Source organism: Beta vulgaris, chromosome 8 (assembly GCF_026745355.1).
Source record: "Beta vulgaris subsp. vulgaris cultivar EL10 chromosome 8, EL10.2, whole genome shotgun sequence".
NCBI lineage: Eukaryota > Viridiplantae > Streptophyta > Magnoliopsida > Caryophyllales > Amaranthaceae > Beta > Beta vulgaris.
This window is the reverse complement of record NC_079209.1, coordinates 61,455,384-61,473,979: the sequence shown is the minus strand read 5'-3', so window position 1 is coordinate 61,473,979 and position 18,596 is coordinate 61,455,384. Positions and strand designations below refer to the sequence as shown.

At 32.9% G+C, this 18,596-nt stretch overlaps 1 protein-coding gene across 3 annotated transcripts; it reads right to left on the bottom strand.

The window, feature by feature from the left end:
* Nucleotides 1-138: 138 nt before the first annotated feature.
* On the bottom strand, nt 139-7,569 carry LOC104902403 (VIN3-like protein 2). 3 transcript variants are annotated; one of them, XM_010690174.4, is made up of 5 exons: nt 7,316-7,569; nt 7,051-7,161; nt 5,333-6,008; nt 2,154-2,452; nt 139-1,477 (listed from the first exon to the last, which is right to left on the bottom strand). In XM_010690174.4, exons 2-5 carry the CDS (start codon nt 7,067-7,069, stop codon nt 372-374), a joined length of 2,100 nt encoding a protein of 699 aa, XP_010688476.2. In that variant the 5' UTR covers nt 7,070-7,161; nt 7,316-7,569; the 3' UTR covers nt 139-371. The 3 variants fall into 3 exon arrangements, with proteins under 3 accessions (XP_010688476.2, XP_010688477.2, XP_048491329.1); XM_010690175.4 differs by having other exon boundaries at nt 7,533-7,551; XM_048635372.2 differs by lacking the exon at nt 7,051-7,161.
* Between the last annotated feature and the right edge of the window lie 11,027 nt (nt 7,570-18,596).

The following is an 18,596-nucleotide window of genomic DNA, read 5'->3' as shown; positions in this document are numbered from 1 at the left end:
AAATGACAGGCAGAACAAGTGCTAAGGGTCCTATGATCAGCCAGAGCTCCCATGAATGATGAAACCAATTTATAACATGCATGTACATAATCTGACTTTTACATGATCAAGACTTTCTAAAAAAAAAAAGATAGCATATGATGGCAAATGATGATAAATATTGAATGGTCGACAAATGTTGTTAATAGTTATCAATGAAGAATGGCTGTTAATAATGATAAATAGTAATAATAAGGGTACAGGAAATGCTGAATGGTAGCATGCTCCTAAAGGTCTAAAAGAATTAGTATTGACCGAGACCTTCCATTTTGGGGCTCAAGGTCAAAAATTAATGAGTGATCCTCAGACCAAGACCCTTTGATCAGTACAGATCAATGCCAAAGCTTCAAGCAAAAGCCGGGGGGAACAACGGACAACCTCTTGCTCGAAATTATCTCTTCGAATGTATCTTGGAGCTGCTCTGAGAGGGATGCTGGGTCATCAAGGAGGGTATCAACAAAGGCCTTAACAATTCTAGTTTCTTGTGGTGTTGCCCTAATGCTGTACCAAGTTAAAAACTTCTGCCTGAAGCTTTTGTCAATATGACCATCACATTCGAGACAGCGAATTACCTTGATGCAGTACTCTAACTGACTTCCCAAAGGGCCGTCTCCAACACATTCCTCATTTTCTATCTCTTTTCTTTTCTTGGATGAACGTCTCTCCTTTGCTCCTTCCTTATCCAACCCGTCATCTTGATCTTTGATACGGGATTTCAGGGGCCCCTTTTTAATGGTGCCTTCTTTTGAACTTTCTTGTCGGGAAGGAGTTATTGGCAAGCTAGTTTCAGGTCTCACACAAGGCGTATTAGTCTTCTCAGGGTGGTCGTTTGATTCATCGGTGCTCATTGCTTCACCTAGTTGACCATCTGTTGAGCGTTTCATTTCAAATTTTACGGCATTACCTGTCACATTTTCCTCATCTGATGCACAAGAAGGGTTCTGACTGTTACTGCAATTGAAATAATTCTCTGCTTTGTTCTCATTTAAATTACTGCAGGGTGCAATATTATTGGTTTCATCTTCCACAGAAGACGGATTAGAAAGAGTGCTGCAGTTGGTTGCTGGGCTCTGAACTCTTTCGAATGTTGAACACTTGACAACATCATCAGTAGAAATGGTCGTAGTTAGTCTGACTTCAGACGAGCTCAACTCTTTAGTGTTATTGAAGGAGATAGCCTTGAAAATGTATTCTGTTGCTGGAGAAAGACCCGAGACTATGAACCTGGTTTGTGGAGGAAACAATGTACAAGTAGGGTGTTCTAATTCTTTTCTGTCAATAGCCTTGTGATGCCACAACGAGTAACCCACATTCTTTTCTGATAAAGAATTATCAGGACCCAAGATGACAGTGATAGATGTTGCATTAATGGCTTCAACTTTGATTATACTAGAAGTTATTGTTCTTGGAATAGCCAGTGCTGGAGAGATGTTGTTGCCTGTTTATATATGAAACCAATACTTAAGTCATCAGGGAACTCAAAGCCTAGATAAGCTGCAGAAATTATGTCACCTTCGAAACAGTGATGTGAAATGTTGTCGACCCTAAAATAAGGTAATTTCACCATGTACACCTTTACTACCAGATAATGCACCATCATACGAGCTGGGATGGGCATGGCCGGCCCGGCATGAGAGGCCCACTGGTAGGTCATGGGACATTCATGGACACTAATTTTAAAGTTGATCCAAGCCTGACACTAGCACAACGAGCCAGCTCGCGTCTCGGCCTGCTAACTTTCATGCAAAAGATATAAAATGTGAAATTTTAAGTGGGGCTGCTGGGCCATGCTTGGACCCCTCTTTTGAAACTTTGACACGAGCCAGGCATGATTTTACTTGGCCCAACCCATGCCCATATGCTTATTTTAAACACCATGTATAAATAATTTTAATACCACATACTCTCATCTTGCTGGTACATTTTCCATTACCAAATGTTGTAGAAAATATAAGGTGAAAAAATAAGATACTGTGCATCAACTATTGGGCTAATAGTACAGGAGTATATGGTGAAATTCCAAAAAGAAAAAAAAAAGGGAACAAAAACAATCATAGTTAAAGAGGTAAAAAAAATATAACCAAGAATAATACAGGCAAAGTTTACTGGATTACCTAGGTGCAATGGCGTTTGATGATACATTGACTCAAACAACTCCACAGCAGAACCACAGAGTCTCTGAACTTCTTGACCTGATGATAGTCTGTTAACAATCCCTCTACCCATCTTAACAGGAACACCAGTTAGAGTACCTACTTCACCTTCAAGCAATTTAATGGCATCATCAACGACATCAGAAGGCTTCTGATATTTTTTTGTTCCGGCCAGCAGCTTCTGGCTCAGGGAGATACGATAACATAGGATATCCACCCGTCTTGTTTCCTTTGCAATTATTAGTTGTTTTCTCCAACAGCTAGATAAAACAATTACAATTAAGCCAGTTCAACTTCCAGGGACTACACAAAGATACTTGGTTGTTGAGAAAAAAATAATGTCAACAAATGATAATTGAAACTGATCCAATCCACTAGAATTATAAATATGCATATTGCTCTCTAAAAGTCAAATGATATAAAAGTTCCTTCAGGGTGCTTAGTAACTTGAATCTCATATCTAGCTTTACCTTGATCCCTCTTGAGCTGTATAAGCACGTTCTTTCTATAAGATCAACTATCAGCCAAAAATGGGCTACTGAGACACCGCAATTTGAATTTCAACAAAATGGTTTTTTAGCTTTCTACTGCAAACTTGCAAAGCAAATTATCTAAATCTTAGTAAATAGTAACAAATGTGTGAGCACATGGAATTCTGCAACTTCATCTACATAATTGGTTGACAATCTATTGCAAATAGTCTCGAGAATATGACTGGATGGGTCCAAAGAGCTTCTAGTTTATGGTGCAACATGCAATCATGAAATTATAGAACCCTGAAAGTTAAGTTTCCAATCTAAAGACACTTTGGCAATCATAACCATAAGATGGAAGCTTCAGCATCTACAGAAACTTAGAGGAAAGCACAAAGGAGACCCGAATTCATTCGCTTATACAAGCAGGATTTCTCAGTTCCTGAGCGCGTTTAACGGTTTAACAGCCTGGTGAATTGGTGATAGTAGCAAGACAACCTGGTACTGCAAGTTCACAATAGTAGCAAGTGTGCGTCATCTCATCACGAGTCACACCTGTTGCACACTTACAAAAATGATGCTCAAAACAGAAGACTACAACCATGAGTTGTAATATTAAGTTATAGATAGGGAAATTACAATTGATGTTGCCAACATCACCTCCCAGAATATTGGCTTGCTAGTTACCAACCTCCTCAACAAATCACCAACCATCTCAATCTGACCATTCCCTTTGTGGGTGTCACTACTCAACTGCAAGCTGGTTCCTTCCTCCATAACATCCTCCATAACTCATGAATTGACAGCTCGAGTAAATCGAAGGACACCTTTAAACCATGATTCGTAGATTGTTGGTCTCTTTTTCATAATGCAAAAACAATCAGCACTTATCCAACAGCATCACACCACAGCTCATGACCTACATCCTTCTGTGGACCACCACCAAAACAAAGAATTTACTTATATGTCAATGCTGTGTCTATGTGGCAACCTCCCTTGACTTCCTCCTGAAAAATGCTATCTTCCAATTTCTCAAGTTTACAAATAAATCCCCTTCCAGACGATTGTCTTGAAAAAGGCATCCATAAGCAATTGTAAAACAAGGCCTATAGCACCAGGGAAAGAGTCAAAAGTCCACAGTCTGCAATTAACTTAAAGATCTAGTGGAGTATCATTAATTAAAAAGTCAAGGTAACATCACACTCATAGTGGTCAAAAAACTGATGTTGGGTGAAAAGGAGGACTCACTAGTTTACTAATAGATTGGCTCAATTCCTTTACAAGAGGGGTAGAACGATGAGGACTTATCATTAGGTGGTATGACAAGAGATAGTAAAGTGGTGGATGACAGAGCAACAGATATAAATTTGAGGAGAGCACAGCACTAGCTAGATTTTTTTGTCAACCTCTCCCAGCTCAGAGTATCCACCAGGAAAACCTTTCCAAACTTCCATTAACAACAACCCAAAGATGAACATAACCCTAAAACACTCAGCCTAAAGATGGCAAACAAAAAAAATTCACTGCTGAGAACTTCCTCGTGGACCTTATACTGATGACAGCACTGCACGCCCTAAAACTCTTGTAGCTCTAATATTATCAAACTTTTAGCTGCAGTGGTAGTCACAACAAAATAACTTTGTAACCTAATATAAAAACTGGGAAGCGAAGCCTCACTCTAAAGTTAACAACTAGATCAAGCAGCAAATCTGAAACAAAACAGCATTAGTTTCTGTATCTTATTTAGATTTTACTTTTGCGTTAAGTAAGGTTGAGATGCTTGATCTCTAATTCGGTAATCAACTATAAATTGGCCTTCATGTCTTGACAGGACAGAAATGATTCGGTAAAAAAAAAAACGAATCATCAACATTACCAGACCCGGTACAACCTATTCAAAAAGGGTTTTTGCTAAGCATAACACTAAGGCTTTCAGAGAAAATGATTATAGTATCTAATGAGTTTGAAAGATGCATGAAAATTTGTTATGAATTCCCAGCTTAAAACCAATTTGGGAAATGTAACTACGGTTAGCAAAACCCTTCAGCTCAATGTTGACCTAAGAGACTTAAATCTCCAAAATCCAACATATTAACATTTAACACTTAACCCTACGCTCTAATTCAGCACTTACAAAATCAAAAGCAAGTCAAAAAATAAAGATAGACAAGACTATAAGAGTCTTGACAACATAGCCTTTTTGCAATTGTAGGCACAAGGCTAAATACATTTGACTAAAAACTACCCTCTATGGCAAGAGTCATGCTGAAGTCACAAGATTCCTATAGCAAGGTCAACTGTATAATGCTTAATATCACACCTCAGGAATACTCATATATCCCCCAAATTAAAGAGTAAAGGCCTGCCTAGATATCAACTAGTCTGAGTTGTATCAGGCATGCCTAGCTATCAAATACTAGATGTGAAGCTTACCATACAATTCTCCAAATTCAATAGTATATTACTCATATATAAGCTCATAAACCAAAAACATGCGAATACTGAGTCTAAGTTTTGAGCGTGTTAGAATAATGAAGGGAAGATGACAGCTAAACGAGCAGAAATATGCAAGTTCTACTACAGTGACCAGTAAACTGAAGTACTGAACTAGAATGAATCAAGAGAACAATCTTCATAAAGAAAACAAATAAGACACTAAGCATTTACCTCATCAAATCATTCATCTTCCCACAAGAGATGCAATAAAAACTACCATCCAACTGCGATACAAGCCCATTTCTAGCAATGCCGGACCGGTCATGTTTAATAGCACATTCCAGATGACACGACATGTTACACGAATCTCCTAGAAAAGGAGGCTCTGAGCAACAGGTCAGCCATAAGCTAGGATCCTTGTTGTCGTCATATTTGTGACAAATACAGCACGTGCACCTCTTGCAAAACACGTCCTCCTTGCTCATTCTGGCCTTGCAAGCAGAATTTTTGCAATATGTGGATGAGTCAAAATCATTGTCACTGTTGCACGCTGAGGTATTGGTAGCAGAAACAAGAAAACGAGAAGGATTATCAGGCTTCCTAGGCTTCTTTGGAACCTTCTGCGCCATTGAAGGTGAAGACTGTTGTTCATGGACTCCATTGTCGTGGTCAACTAAAATCTTTTCAGAAACTACTTTAAGGAGGTGCTCTATGATCTTCAACTTTGTCAAACCAGTATACTTCCTCTCCTTCCCCATCTCGGAGCACAAGATTTGCAAAATATCTTGACGACTCCAAGATTGTAGCATTTCTGCAGCACCACCAGACCACTTTGCTAATTCATACACAATTTCTCTTCTCTCCTCCATACTCAACTTACTGCATTTCACTGGATCAAGCACAGCCCCTAAACCAAACACAAACCAAGCAACGAGCTCACATATATTAGGAACAGCATAAAAGTCGAAGGATCATAACGTACATTAAACAAAAAGGTCACACTTGACAACAACAAATAACCATTACATATTGACAAAAGGCTTTCCAAGCAAAGACTAGTCATCTATCATAGAAAGATTGACTAGTCAATGTGGCAAACCACCAAATGAAATTGAAAAGTCATGAGGACTTTCCGTTGATTTAGCAATGAAAAACCTTGAACTCTAATTGGAGTCAAATGAAAACTTGACTACTAAGAAGACATCAAATTAAGAACACCGCGTCGACGACGCCATAGCTGTACCAGCTGCAAACCAGCATAACCTCACATCCAAAGAAGATGGTGGAATGCCACTATCTTTCACAGAAAGAGCCCTCACTCCTCAACTCTAAACTCTATCTACCAAACCTAACCACGTTGACCTCAAGATACCAATGGCTAGGTACTTCCATTCAAACTAGGTGGGACCATGAACATCCTTGGATGCCAAAATGATTCACCATCTTAATCAACAAAGGCATAAATATAGTTTCCACATAAACCAAAAGCAGTTAAAAATGCAAGTATGCAACTTGCAACAACCTCATCATACATGATAATAAAGGAAGGAAAATAAAAGTTCTAATTTTTTTTCCTTTTTTTCTATTTGTGGGTTTTGTGATTTGGGGAAAAGGGTTCAAAATAAATCTAATGAAATAACCTATACTCATGAAAATACATATACCCATCAAAGAAAAAGTGAAATACATAGAAAAAAATTACATATTTCCATGGAAAAGAGAAACAACACCCAAAAAAACCCAGAAACCCCAACTGTAAGATTCACCTTAACATAGTTCTCCAGAAAATTACATAAAATATGCAGATCAATCATAAAATCTACATAAAAATATCATAATAGTATAAAACCCATCATCAACAAACTTACTCCTATTATAGAAAACAGCATTTTCATCTAAACACTCCAATTAAATTGAGTTTAATTAAAAATTTGAAACAGAACACTTACCCTCAAAAGAAGAATCCATAACTGTTTTTACAATCAATCACAAGCTAGGTAGCAGGTCACCAAACCAACATTTATTGACTGATGCTTTAACTTCTTTTTTTGCACAAGGATCTATATTATAAAAAATTTTAAAAAAAAATGTCAGTACCAATAAGAAAATGACATAATCTATAATTTTATTAAATTATATAAAATAATAAACCATACCCACCACCCAAAAAAAGAAAAAACACATATATATATAATATAATACTAAAACAAATACCAGAAAAAAGGCCACAACAATGGATTATCATTTCTTCATGGAGTCAAAATAAATAAAGATTGATACTTTAATGGTGGGATTTTTAGATGAAGATATAAAAATAGAAAAAAAAAATGGGAATTTTATAAAATGTAAAGAGTAATGAAAATGGAGTTCTCAATCTTCATGAGAAGAGAGAGAAAGAGAGAATGGGGTGCGAAGAGGAAAAAAGGAGTACTTGGTTGCCTCCAAATAAAAGCGGCTGCATGTCATCTTCTTTTTCTCCTCTTATTATTTTTCAACGTTGGTTATCTACTTAATTTTTTCTGTTGCTACTTTATTTATTTTTTGTGTATATATAAAGTGTGTATTTTTTGAGGGATATGAAAATCTTTTATTGAACTTATTAATCAAGTGATTGATATTTGATAGTACTGTCCTATCAAAAAAAAATATGAAGGCTCCTAGCCTAAAAAAAAACTAATATGAACCCGGTGCACCCGATCCGATCCATATCACGTGAGTTTATGATAGTGTATATTGATATGATATAGTGTATGTTAAAATGATATAGTGTATGTTAAAATGATATAATGTATATTAAAATGATACATTGTATATGTTAAAATGATATAGTGTATGTTAAAATGATATAGTGTATATTAAAATGATATAGTGTATGTTACAGTGTATGTTAAAGTGATATAGTGTATGGTAAAGTGATATAATGTATGTTATAATGATATAGTGTATGTTAAAATGATATAGTGTATGTTAAAGTGATATAGGGTGTGTTATGGTCACATGCCTAGGCCTGGTCCACACTATTTTTAGTGTGAACCGGGTCCATGCAAGTCGAATTGCCTAGCCTAAGAATACTAGGAGTCTAGAAATATCGTACTCTTTCCGTCTCAATTCTCAAATTATAATTTATATTTCTTTTTGTATAGTTTTTAAGACATACTTTTGACCTACTAAATCTCTTATTTCGCATTAGTAAAAAATAGATATTGTAAATGTACACATTGAGGCGAATCTAACAAGACCTCACATGAGTATATATATATATATATATATATATATATATTATATATATATATATATATATATATATATATATATATATATATATATATATATATATATATATATATTAGTGAGAGTATTTGGTCAAAGTTTTTGAAGTTTGACTCTAAAAATAAAAACATGAACTATATTATTTTGGGACGAAGGGAGTAATTTTTTACTCTATTTATCGATGTAATTTAATATTAACAACTCTTATAACGGAGTGTTTAAGTTCTTTTTTCGAGTTAAACTGAATTGAACTAAATTAAAGTAAAATTGTGAGAGAAAAGTCGTTGAACTGAAATTGTCTCCAAAAGAAGAAGGCCTTAATATGTGGGATAGAGAATATGAAAATAAGAGAATGGTATCAAGGTATAGAATTGGTGAGTCTGCTAAGGATACAAAAATATTTATTTATTTTTATGTTGAATTAAATTCGATCAACCAACTATTGTCTTTGATTGCGTCATCAGTTAATTGAGAGTATCTCGAACTTCCTCGAGCATTAACTTGATTTCACTAGCGTGTGGGGCATAAGCCAATAACGTTACCTTCTCTTTTAATATGATATAAAGTGTAAATTAAAAATAATAGATATGATAAATATGCTACAAGCTTCTACAAATATATTAAAGAAATTGAAATATTGTTGTTGATTCTATATTTTTATCGCTCCTTCCTTTCCATTAAGGTAAAACGTGAGTTATTCCTCCATAATTTTCTTTTACTTAGTATAAACACATGAGGGATAACATTGTTAACAATCGAATCAGATCCTAAAGTATAACGAGTAAAAAGTATATTGATATCTGAAAAATTCTTCTCTTTTTTTATTGTGAAACGCATGTTAATACTTCAATATAATATATTATCATCATAAGTTTATAGTTGCTAAATTCTTCTTCGATTGAAAGTAAATTAATCAACATACTATATGTGCAATTTTTTTTTACAACTCACTCATTTCATTCATTGCAATTAGCAACTTTACCATTATCCATCATACATTACTATATGTGCAAATTTAAACGTAGAGAACAAGACTTCGTATTCCATTTTGAAAAATAAAGGACATAAAGTTTCCACTAATGTCATTTCCCAAAAAATGTTAATTATCTTGTGAATACATAAGTTGTCCCATTACAAGAATTTACAATTATTATCAACATGGAGATGCATATATATTACCATGCATAATATGCTAATTATTTCTCTCAAAAATATATTCATAAGTCATGAAAGATCATATTGATATCATGTCATAACTCAAAACTAAATTAAAAACAGTGGCATTCGATACTTTATTTCATTCATCAAATTTAATATTCATAAAAATGTCATAAAGCAATAATGACTCCATCAAAATGGACCACCTAAGAATTTGTAAGATACTATAGTAGCCTATCAGTATTGAGTGCACTGTGCACACCACTTTTTCCAACTATTTTTTATCTATTTAGGAGGAGTAACACACAAACTTACTTTATCATCAATTGATCAATTCATCACCTGTAAAAATATACAGATATTTCTTCCGTTTCGTTTTAAATACAACAAAATAATATTTAGATACTTCTTTCATTTCGTTTTAAGTACAACAAAATAATATTTTATACTCCCTCTATTTTTTTTTATCTTTCCTACTTTCCATTTACACATCTTCCAATGCACATTTTTGAACTTAAATATCTTTCATCATGTATTAGTAAAAATTATAACGATTGAATATTAATAATGTACTAATTGAGACGAATCAAACAAGATCCCACATGACTATATTTTTTCTTATAAATTGAAAAAAATTGAGAAGATTCTCTCTAAGTTTGAATAGTGTCAAGATTCTAAGTAAGAACGATAAAAAAAATAAAACAAAGGGAGTATCTTACAAATAATAGGAAAATGATATATGTAGCCCTAATAGAAATAAAAATTTGAATCAGGCATTTATTACCTCAAATGATGTGAAATTTTGTCATGAATTCATAAATTGTTTCCATTTTAAGATATGTATTTAATGTTTATATGTAGCCCTTAGAGCAATTCCAATGGATGACTTTAGGTCCTTGCTTGCAATTTGTTAAAAGTTAGAGCTACTTGCTTTGTTATTGAAGTAAAAAAGAGGTTGTAGCTCGGCAAAACCAAGTAGCTCCACAAAGCAAGTAGCTTTGTTTAATTTTTGTGGGCCCTATTTATACCTTTCCATCTCACTTTCTAATTTTCATAGGTAAATAACATGTGGGACCTACAAAAATTACAAATGGTTTTAGCTTTTCATTGGGAGAGGTTGTAGCTTAAAAATGTTATAGTTTGGAAATCTTATGTGGCACACAAAACTACAAGTGATTGTAGCTTACTATTGTAGATGCTCTTAAGGCTACATATAATATTACCCCAAATAATATCCTTTTGTTACATCTAAAACGAAAATCGAAAAGTATATTAATGGGTATTCTGGCTCCTCCTATCACAGAATAGAAATTCCACCAAGAAGAGAAAGATTGGCATTTGGCACAATAAGATTCATAGAGGGGCAAATTTGTCCATTTATAATATGCCCCACAAATAACTGCCACTGCCCATTAAAGATAGAGTTGATAATAATAGTAAAAAGTTGAGTTCTGCATGATCAACCTATATAAAGGAGGGATGATGTTTACTTATGTGCACCATTAACATTAATAAATATTTCCTCCGTTTATAAATAGTTATACTATTTTTATTTTGTGTATTAATTCACATCTTACACTTAGATTGTCTTTGATAATTTATATTTTAGGTTTTTAAATTTCTCTCGATGTAAATTTTTTGAATATAAACTTTTTATATTTTGTATTTATTGATAATTAATGATATTAATAGTTAAAATCATATATCGACATGCATGAAAGTTAGAAATGGTGCAACTATTTATAAACGGAGGAAGTGGTTGCTTCTCCATTCTCATGCCAAACATTGCCAGATTGCCTTAAGTATTTGGAATGTTATTGGTTGGTCTTAATTATATATAATAAGTCATATATTAATATGCACTAATTGTTATGTAGAAAGTGGTTGGTAGGTTCTCCCATGGAAGGAAACAAATAGTTTTGCACTAAACTTTTGTTCTTTCCCATGTCTGAATGGACAGGTGGGAGATAGGGACTTTATACAATATCCCAAGAATAGCTCATTCCCATTACATTAACAAAATCATCATCTTTTCATGTTAATAATGCTTTTAGTAATTTGGTAGGCAAGATTCTATAATTTATCTAATTCCTTATATGCCCCTATCTTTTTTTTTTTCTAATATATCAACTAAGGGTAATTAAGTTTTGCTTATATAAATTTCAAATTTATGTAAGACTATTCAAATATATGAAAATGTGTTTAAAATATGACTTTTCAATTATTTTCTTTCATCCTAAAACAAAAGGAAGTTGATTGGAGCATGGATGAAGTTGATTGGAGCAATATATCGACCAACTAGTTATCTATAATGAAAAAGATGGTAGTTTTGCATATAAATAGCTATACGAACTACAATTTGTTATAATAATATCTTTACAAACACCTATCAACTAATTAAAGTAATTAGTAATGATGTCTTGGCCTAGTGGTTAAAATTGAGGTGCTGTGAACGATAGGTCACATGTTCGAATCCCCCCCTCCCCTTCTTTATACCTTGTAATATCTTCAATTCCATATTAATAAAAAAATATAAAAAGTGAATATAATGAATTAAACTGCACATTGAAACGAATCTAACAAGATTCTACATGAATATGTTTTTTATATATACAAATGAAAATATTCAGTCAAAGATTTTAAAATTTGACCCACCAAGGTACGCACTATATTATGGAAAAAAAGAAGTAATTCTTGATTTCTTTTAAAGGAAAAATGCTATGAATAATATAAAGTATCAGCCGATCTCTTCTTAATTGGTCAACCAAACACACATTTTCCTTACATACTTCCTTTGGATAGAAAAAAAAAATACATATATATAGTTGTTCAACCTCAATTTATATTATACTACTAATTCTTTTATCATAATATTAATTTCAACCAATTTCGTATCATATTATAAATTAATTTTATAAGGTTATAAAACCAATTTACAATTAATCCACAATTTATTACTCCCCAAGAAAGTAAGTTGCAAGTTTAAAAAAGAAATACCCACCATTAATAAAAAAGTGAAAGTCACATGTAGCTTGCTTGTGTTTTATGTTAACAGTACTATAATGCTCACCATTTTAACATTTTGAAAACAAATTCCACTTGCTTCAATTTCATTTTATGTTAACAGTAACATAATACTTACTCACATAGTCACATGTAATGTAATTAATTTAGTTTTCTTTTTGGAGACCTATGAATCAGGTTCTTTTGCGATTTTATTCACGGATTCACCGAATACATGCAACAACTGCCTTATAAACATGTCAAACTTTAGGCAACCTCCAATCACATGATAAAGATGCTCACACTTCAAAGCACCCAATTCCTACCATAAATTATACAGGAATTGGACTATAATGGGGTTGTGGGGTTATAACATTAGCATACTCTAGTATACTAGAATTATGATTCATCAATACTTTAGAATTTGTAGCACTTATGAAAAGAACACACAATCTTATATACTTTTTCTGTTTCGAATTACATGCAATAAAAGAATATTTTATGTCTCATAAATAATACCTCTTTGTTATATTTATTTTGAAATGGAGGAAGTACCTTGAGTATAATAGATTTAATGTGAGGTTAAACATTGTCGCGATTAAATCAAACTTGAATAATTTTGATCTTACGACAAATTATATTGTAAATTTATGATCTGGCATATGATTTTGTGTTGAAGAAAATAAATTGTTTGTTGTTAATCATTTATAGATATAAATTTTGAATGATTCTTCATGTATGTGTCTCTTCTCGTTTCCCATTCCGTCTACTGATATTTATTACGCCAAAGTCTTTGCCATTCATCGTGTCATGAAAAAAAGTTGGTCGACGGTGATCGTATTCGTCATCACCATATCATTTTAGAATTCAACTCGACCGGTGCAATGATAACAATGGGAATCCTTGAAACTTTAGTTATATCCTAAACTTCATTCGACATGCCTCGAAACAGTTGCTCAATACCCACCATTCACAAAAAAAAACGTGCCTCAAAAGTAGTAGTTGACAACTTAGCTAAACCAGATCTCCATCTTCGAATTTCTTGTCTCCCCTTGGCTTACTTGGCACCACCCTCGATCACTAAGCTTCGAAAGGCGTCCAGAAGGCATTGCATCCACCTTTCAAGGCACGAGTGTGCCTTCCAAGGGCCTCCCAAGACACTGGACTGCACCCCATGGACATCGATAACTGGGCCGCGTGGGATCTCGGAGTCGTGGACTATAATCCCCACTTTTGCCTGTTTTTGAGCCATTTTGGGCCCGAAGACTTTCTCGTTCCAACCTTCCTTGTAACACCCCCAAATTTCTCTCTTTATAAAGAATATATTTTAATATAAACACTTGAGAAACTTGAGAGTATTACCGCCACGTGATAACGTTAAAGGCTAAAACTACTAACTACTAAATTAACAATGCAGCGGAATTAATAAAATAACTTCTCTTTATTGATAAATAAAAATTTATTATTGTTTCAACTAAGACAAAGGAAAATATAAAACATGATGACTACTAAACTAAGCTATGTAGTAATCCTCACTAGCTCCCCATATGTAGTATGCATCAGTCAACCTGAAAAATCTGCTCACCAAAGGATCATCACAGGGATAAAGCCATAAAACAAACAAAACAAAATGCGTGTCAGTAAAAATACTGAGTACATGTATATGCGGAAACTTAAACACTTTATTAAACATTCAAAAGAATATTCATATAAACCTTTCTTGAATACTTATAAATTCCTTGGATACTTGTATAATATAAAGTATATAACTTTAATAAAACTCCTTTTCCTTGCCTAGGTACCTTTCCTAAAGTGTGCACACCCCCCAAGTTTAGTATTCCTTATTGAGTCTATTACGAGGGTCTACTACCTTGTCCACATGACTTATACAAAAAGTACATGGGTAAAAATATAATAGCTACCGTTCTTGTTAGTAAATAACAAGCCGTGGCTCTTTATAATGGTGATCATAAAAGATCATATAACTAAGAAAAATCTTTCGGAAATAATCCTCCTTTATAAGAATAATAATTCTTATATATAAAACTTTTGCCACTTAAAAGACATAATATTAATCACTTGCTCATATCAAATAATCTTTGAAAATAATCTTTCTTTGTAAATAATAATAATAGTACTTATAACTTTAGCCAAATAGTGGCGTAATATAAGCGACTTGTTCATAAATCCTTGAAACTGATTTTTTTTACCATACTCGAAGATTTGTAAATTGATGAGATCATAAGTCAAATTAACAATGTAATCTGAGCAATATAATGTTGTACTACTATGTTATACTGACGCATGGAATTTCATAAAGTTTCATGAGCAGGTAATTTAGACAAGTGTGCATTAATAAGTTTTAAAGATCAATTACATGATAACTACAACTTTAGTATTACGGTTATATAACAAAAAGGCAATAACTTACTGAGCATATCTAACAAATCTCTTGATAATAATCTATATCACTAGTCTTACACGTAGATGTAAATCTTTAGCATTACTAAAACATGATGAGCATTCATATCTTTTTTTATCAACTGCCACTCAGCCAGCATACTACTCTATATAGTTAATTTAGATGCAAAGAAGTCAGTATGTTGTGCATGTACATGTTATGTTTTATGCACATATTATGTTTTGATGATGAAAATTAATATAATATATTTTAGTGTGAAAGTATGTAACAGTTGCAACAGATGCATGAAGAAAGGAATTAATAAATGAAGACTTTGAAGAAAAGAAGAATCAAGATTGAAGTCAAGTTTATATGTTCCTTAGAATAGTTACTTTGTATTAAAATGTAATATGATCTAACTTAGTGATATGCTATGTGCTAAATATAGAAATATAAAGTTAGTATAATTATTATTTTCTTGGAGTTAAGAAAGTAAATAATTATATTGAAATTATATATCTATATAAAAGGGAAATAGGTTTTCGAAATCAGAAATAAAAGGATTAAGGAAAACGAGTTTTTAGAAAAAGATTTTATAAAACCGAGTTTCTAAAAGAATTTGATAAAAACGAGTTTTTGAAAAGATTTTAATAAAAATTGTGTTTTGATAAAAACAAAGTTTTTAAAACGTGTTTTGATAAAAACAAAGTTTTTAAAACGTGTTTTGATAAAACATTTTTATAAAAGTGTTTTATAAAACAAAGTTTTAAAAAAACGTGTTTTGATAAAATATTTTATAACGTAAAACAGATTTTTAATAAAAAAGAATTTATAAAAACAGTTTTCTATTTTGTAAAAGAATTTTATAACGTAAAACAGATTTTATGCAAAATGAATTTATAAAAACGAAAACGTGTTTTATAAAAATAAAAACGCTTTTGTAAAGAATTTTTAAGTAAAACGTGTTTTCATAAAAAAGTGTAAAAAGTTTTTATAAAGAATAAGATTTTCGAAAATTGCTTTTGGATAAAAAGAATTGAAGATAATAAAAGAGTTTGAGATAAAAAGAAAATCTATTGGTTATTCAAAATATAGATAAACATTGATTTAAAGAAAACTTATCTTTTTAGAATTAAAGATAAAGATGAAAAAGGATAAAGTTTGTTTTTCTAAAAAGAAAATTTTTGTCCCTTAAATCAAGGATTAAAAGATAAAGATATTTTTAAGTGATTTTCGTCCTAACCAAGCCTATAAAAGGGAATCAGAATTCACTTTTAAATCTCAAGTTTTCAGAGAAAAAAAAACCGAAAATATTAAGAGCTGAAAACTGTTTCCTCCGGCACTGAGCATAGCACTGAGCGAGTCAGTTTTAAGTTACTATTATATGATTGTAATTGTCCTCTACTTGCTTGACTAAGAAGCACATAATTGAGGATCGTTCTTTTCTGTAACTTTTACATTATAGAGAGTGTCAACATTTAGAGTTAAGTGTTGGGGGGTCACTACTAGAGTTAGTAGTGAGGGAAATCTTATTGTATCAAGAGGTTGATATTTTAGGATTTAAAGAAATAAAAGAGTTTTTGTTTCTTGTGGACGTAGATCTCAGAGGTGAGATTGAACCACGTTATATCCTGAGTTTGAGTATTGATTTAATATTGTTTTAGTTTTAATTTTCGCAAAAACTCAAATCAGAGATTTAAGATTATTTCGCACAGTGGCTGGCACTGTGCAATAACAAAGGTTTTGCGAAAATCGATCAAATTTCGTCACTCAATTCAACCCCCCTTCTTTAGTGTCACCTTGGGTTCTAACAAGTGGTATCAGAGCAGGCTATTCTCGTAAGACTAACATCTAGAGAATAGAAATCATGAATATGCAAGATGACTCTCGAGACAGACACTCCAAGTGTCCAATTTTCAATGGAGAAGATTATGGATGGTGGAAAGCAAGAATGAGGATCTACATTCAAGGCTCAGACTATGAGTGTTGGAGAATCATAAGAACAGGACCTATACTAATTCAAGTCAAGAATGCTGAAGGAAACTTGATTGACAAGGACGAAGATGATTACAACTCAGTTGACTATGCAAAAGCCGAAAAAAACTTCAAAGCTATGAGTATTCTCCAATATGGAATTGGACCTAATGAATACTCAAGGATCTCGGCTTGTACTACTGCTAAGAAAATTTGGGACACACTGGAATTGGCCCATGAAGGTACAAATGAGGTAAAACAGTCTAGGATAGATTTACTAGTCCATGAATATGAATTGTTCACGATGAATAAGGACGAATCTATTAAAGATATGTTTAACAGATTCACACTAATAACTAATGAACTAAGATCCTTAGGAAAAATCTATTCTTCTGAAGATTTAGTTAGAAAAGTGTTAAGAAGTTTGACTAATAAATGGCTTCCCAAAATCACTGCTATTCAAGAGGCTAAAGATCTAACAAAACTCTCACTAGAACAACTAATTGGTTCTTTAATGACCCATGAACTTGTTTTAAGATCCTAAATCAAATGAACCAAAGAATAAAGGGTTGGCCTTAAAAACTGAAGTAGAAACGGATGATAGTGAAAGTGATGAAGAATTAGCGTCTCTAACTAGAAAGTTTCAAAATTTCTTAAAAAAGAACAGGAGCAACAACTTCAGGAGAAGTGGAAACTTCAAAGGTAAAGGCACTACTTCTAACCTTAAGAAAAGTGCTACTAACTCTGGTTGTTTCAAGTGTGGTGAGTTTGATCACAAGATTAAAGAATGCCCTCTGTGGAATGAAGAAAAGCCTAAAGAAAAACGAGAGCAGTCGAAGAAAGAGTACAAGAAAGCCATGATTGCGGCAGTCTGGGGAGATTCGGATTCTGACGACGATCAGAGCGTGGCACAGTGCCACGAGGCCAAACTGTGTCTAAATGTTGTACAGAAAACACTGAAGACGACACTGTGCAAGGACGACTCACATCTATGCTTAATGGCTAAAAGTTCGAACCCTCTTGAAGAGGTAGAAGACAATGAGGTAAGCCTAACTTCTTTAAAACCTTCAATTCATCTTCTTTCAAAAAGTCAACTTGTCACTCTACTTGGTAATGTAATTGATGATTGTCAAAACATGAATGATAATTTTGATATCATGAAAAGGAAATAAAAAATTTGACCAAACTAAAGACTGGATTAGAGTTAGAGTATAAGGATTTATTGAAAGAAAATAAAACACTGTTGAAAAGGATTGATGAGCAAGACTTTGAGATACAAACATTAAAACACGAAAAAACAATCCTGGCTGATGATATAAAAAATCGAACAGTGCCATCCACTGTTTGTGAAACTGAAAAAACATGTCTTGAAAAACAGATTGAAACACTAAATAACGAATTGACTAAACTTAAAAATTCAAGAAAGGAATCTAGTGTTGTTCCTTCAATGCTGCCTAGTGATGCTAAGTTAAAAGAAGATATTGAAAAGGTTAAAAGAGACTTAGAGATTTCTAGAAAAAGAAGTAGTGATCTAAATACCTCAGTCGAATTCTTAGAATCACAACTTTGCATTGCTCGTAAGATGCATGACAAATGGAAAAACGGAATGAATGCTCTAAACTACTTAACTAGCACCACAAACAACATGAACAAAACTGGATTAGGATACACGATCAGCCGCACAGTGCC

Excerpts from the sequence above, each read along its gene's own strand:
- LOC104902403 (XM_048635372.2), bottom strand. The coding sequence starts at position 7,346 with ATGATAATCCATTGTTGTGGCCTTTTTTCTG. Across the intron at positions 2,453-5,332 it reads AAGATGAATGATTTGATGAG|CTGTTGGAGAAAACAACTAA; the intron begins GTAAATGCTTAG and ends TGTTTTATCTAG. Across the intron at positions 1,478-2,153 it reads TCAAACGCCATTGCACCTAG|GCAACAACATCTCTCCAGCA; the intron begins GTAATCCAGTAA and ends ATATATAAACAG.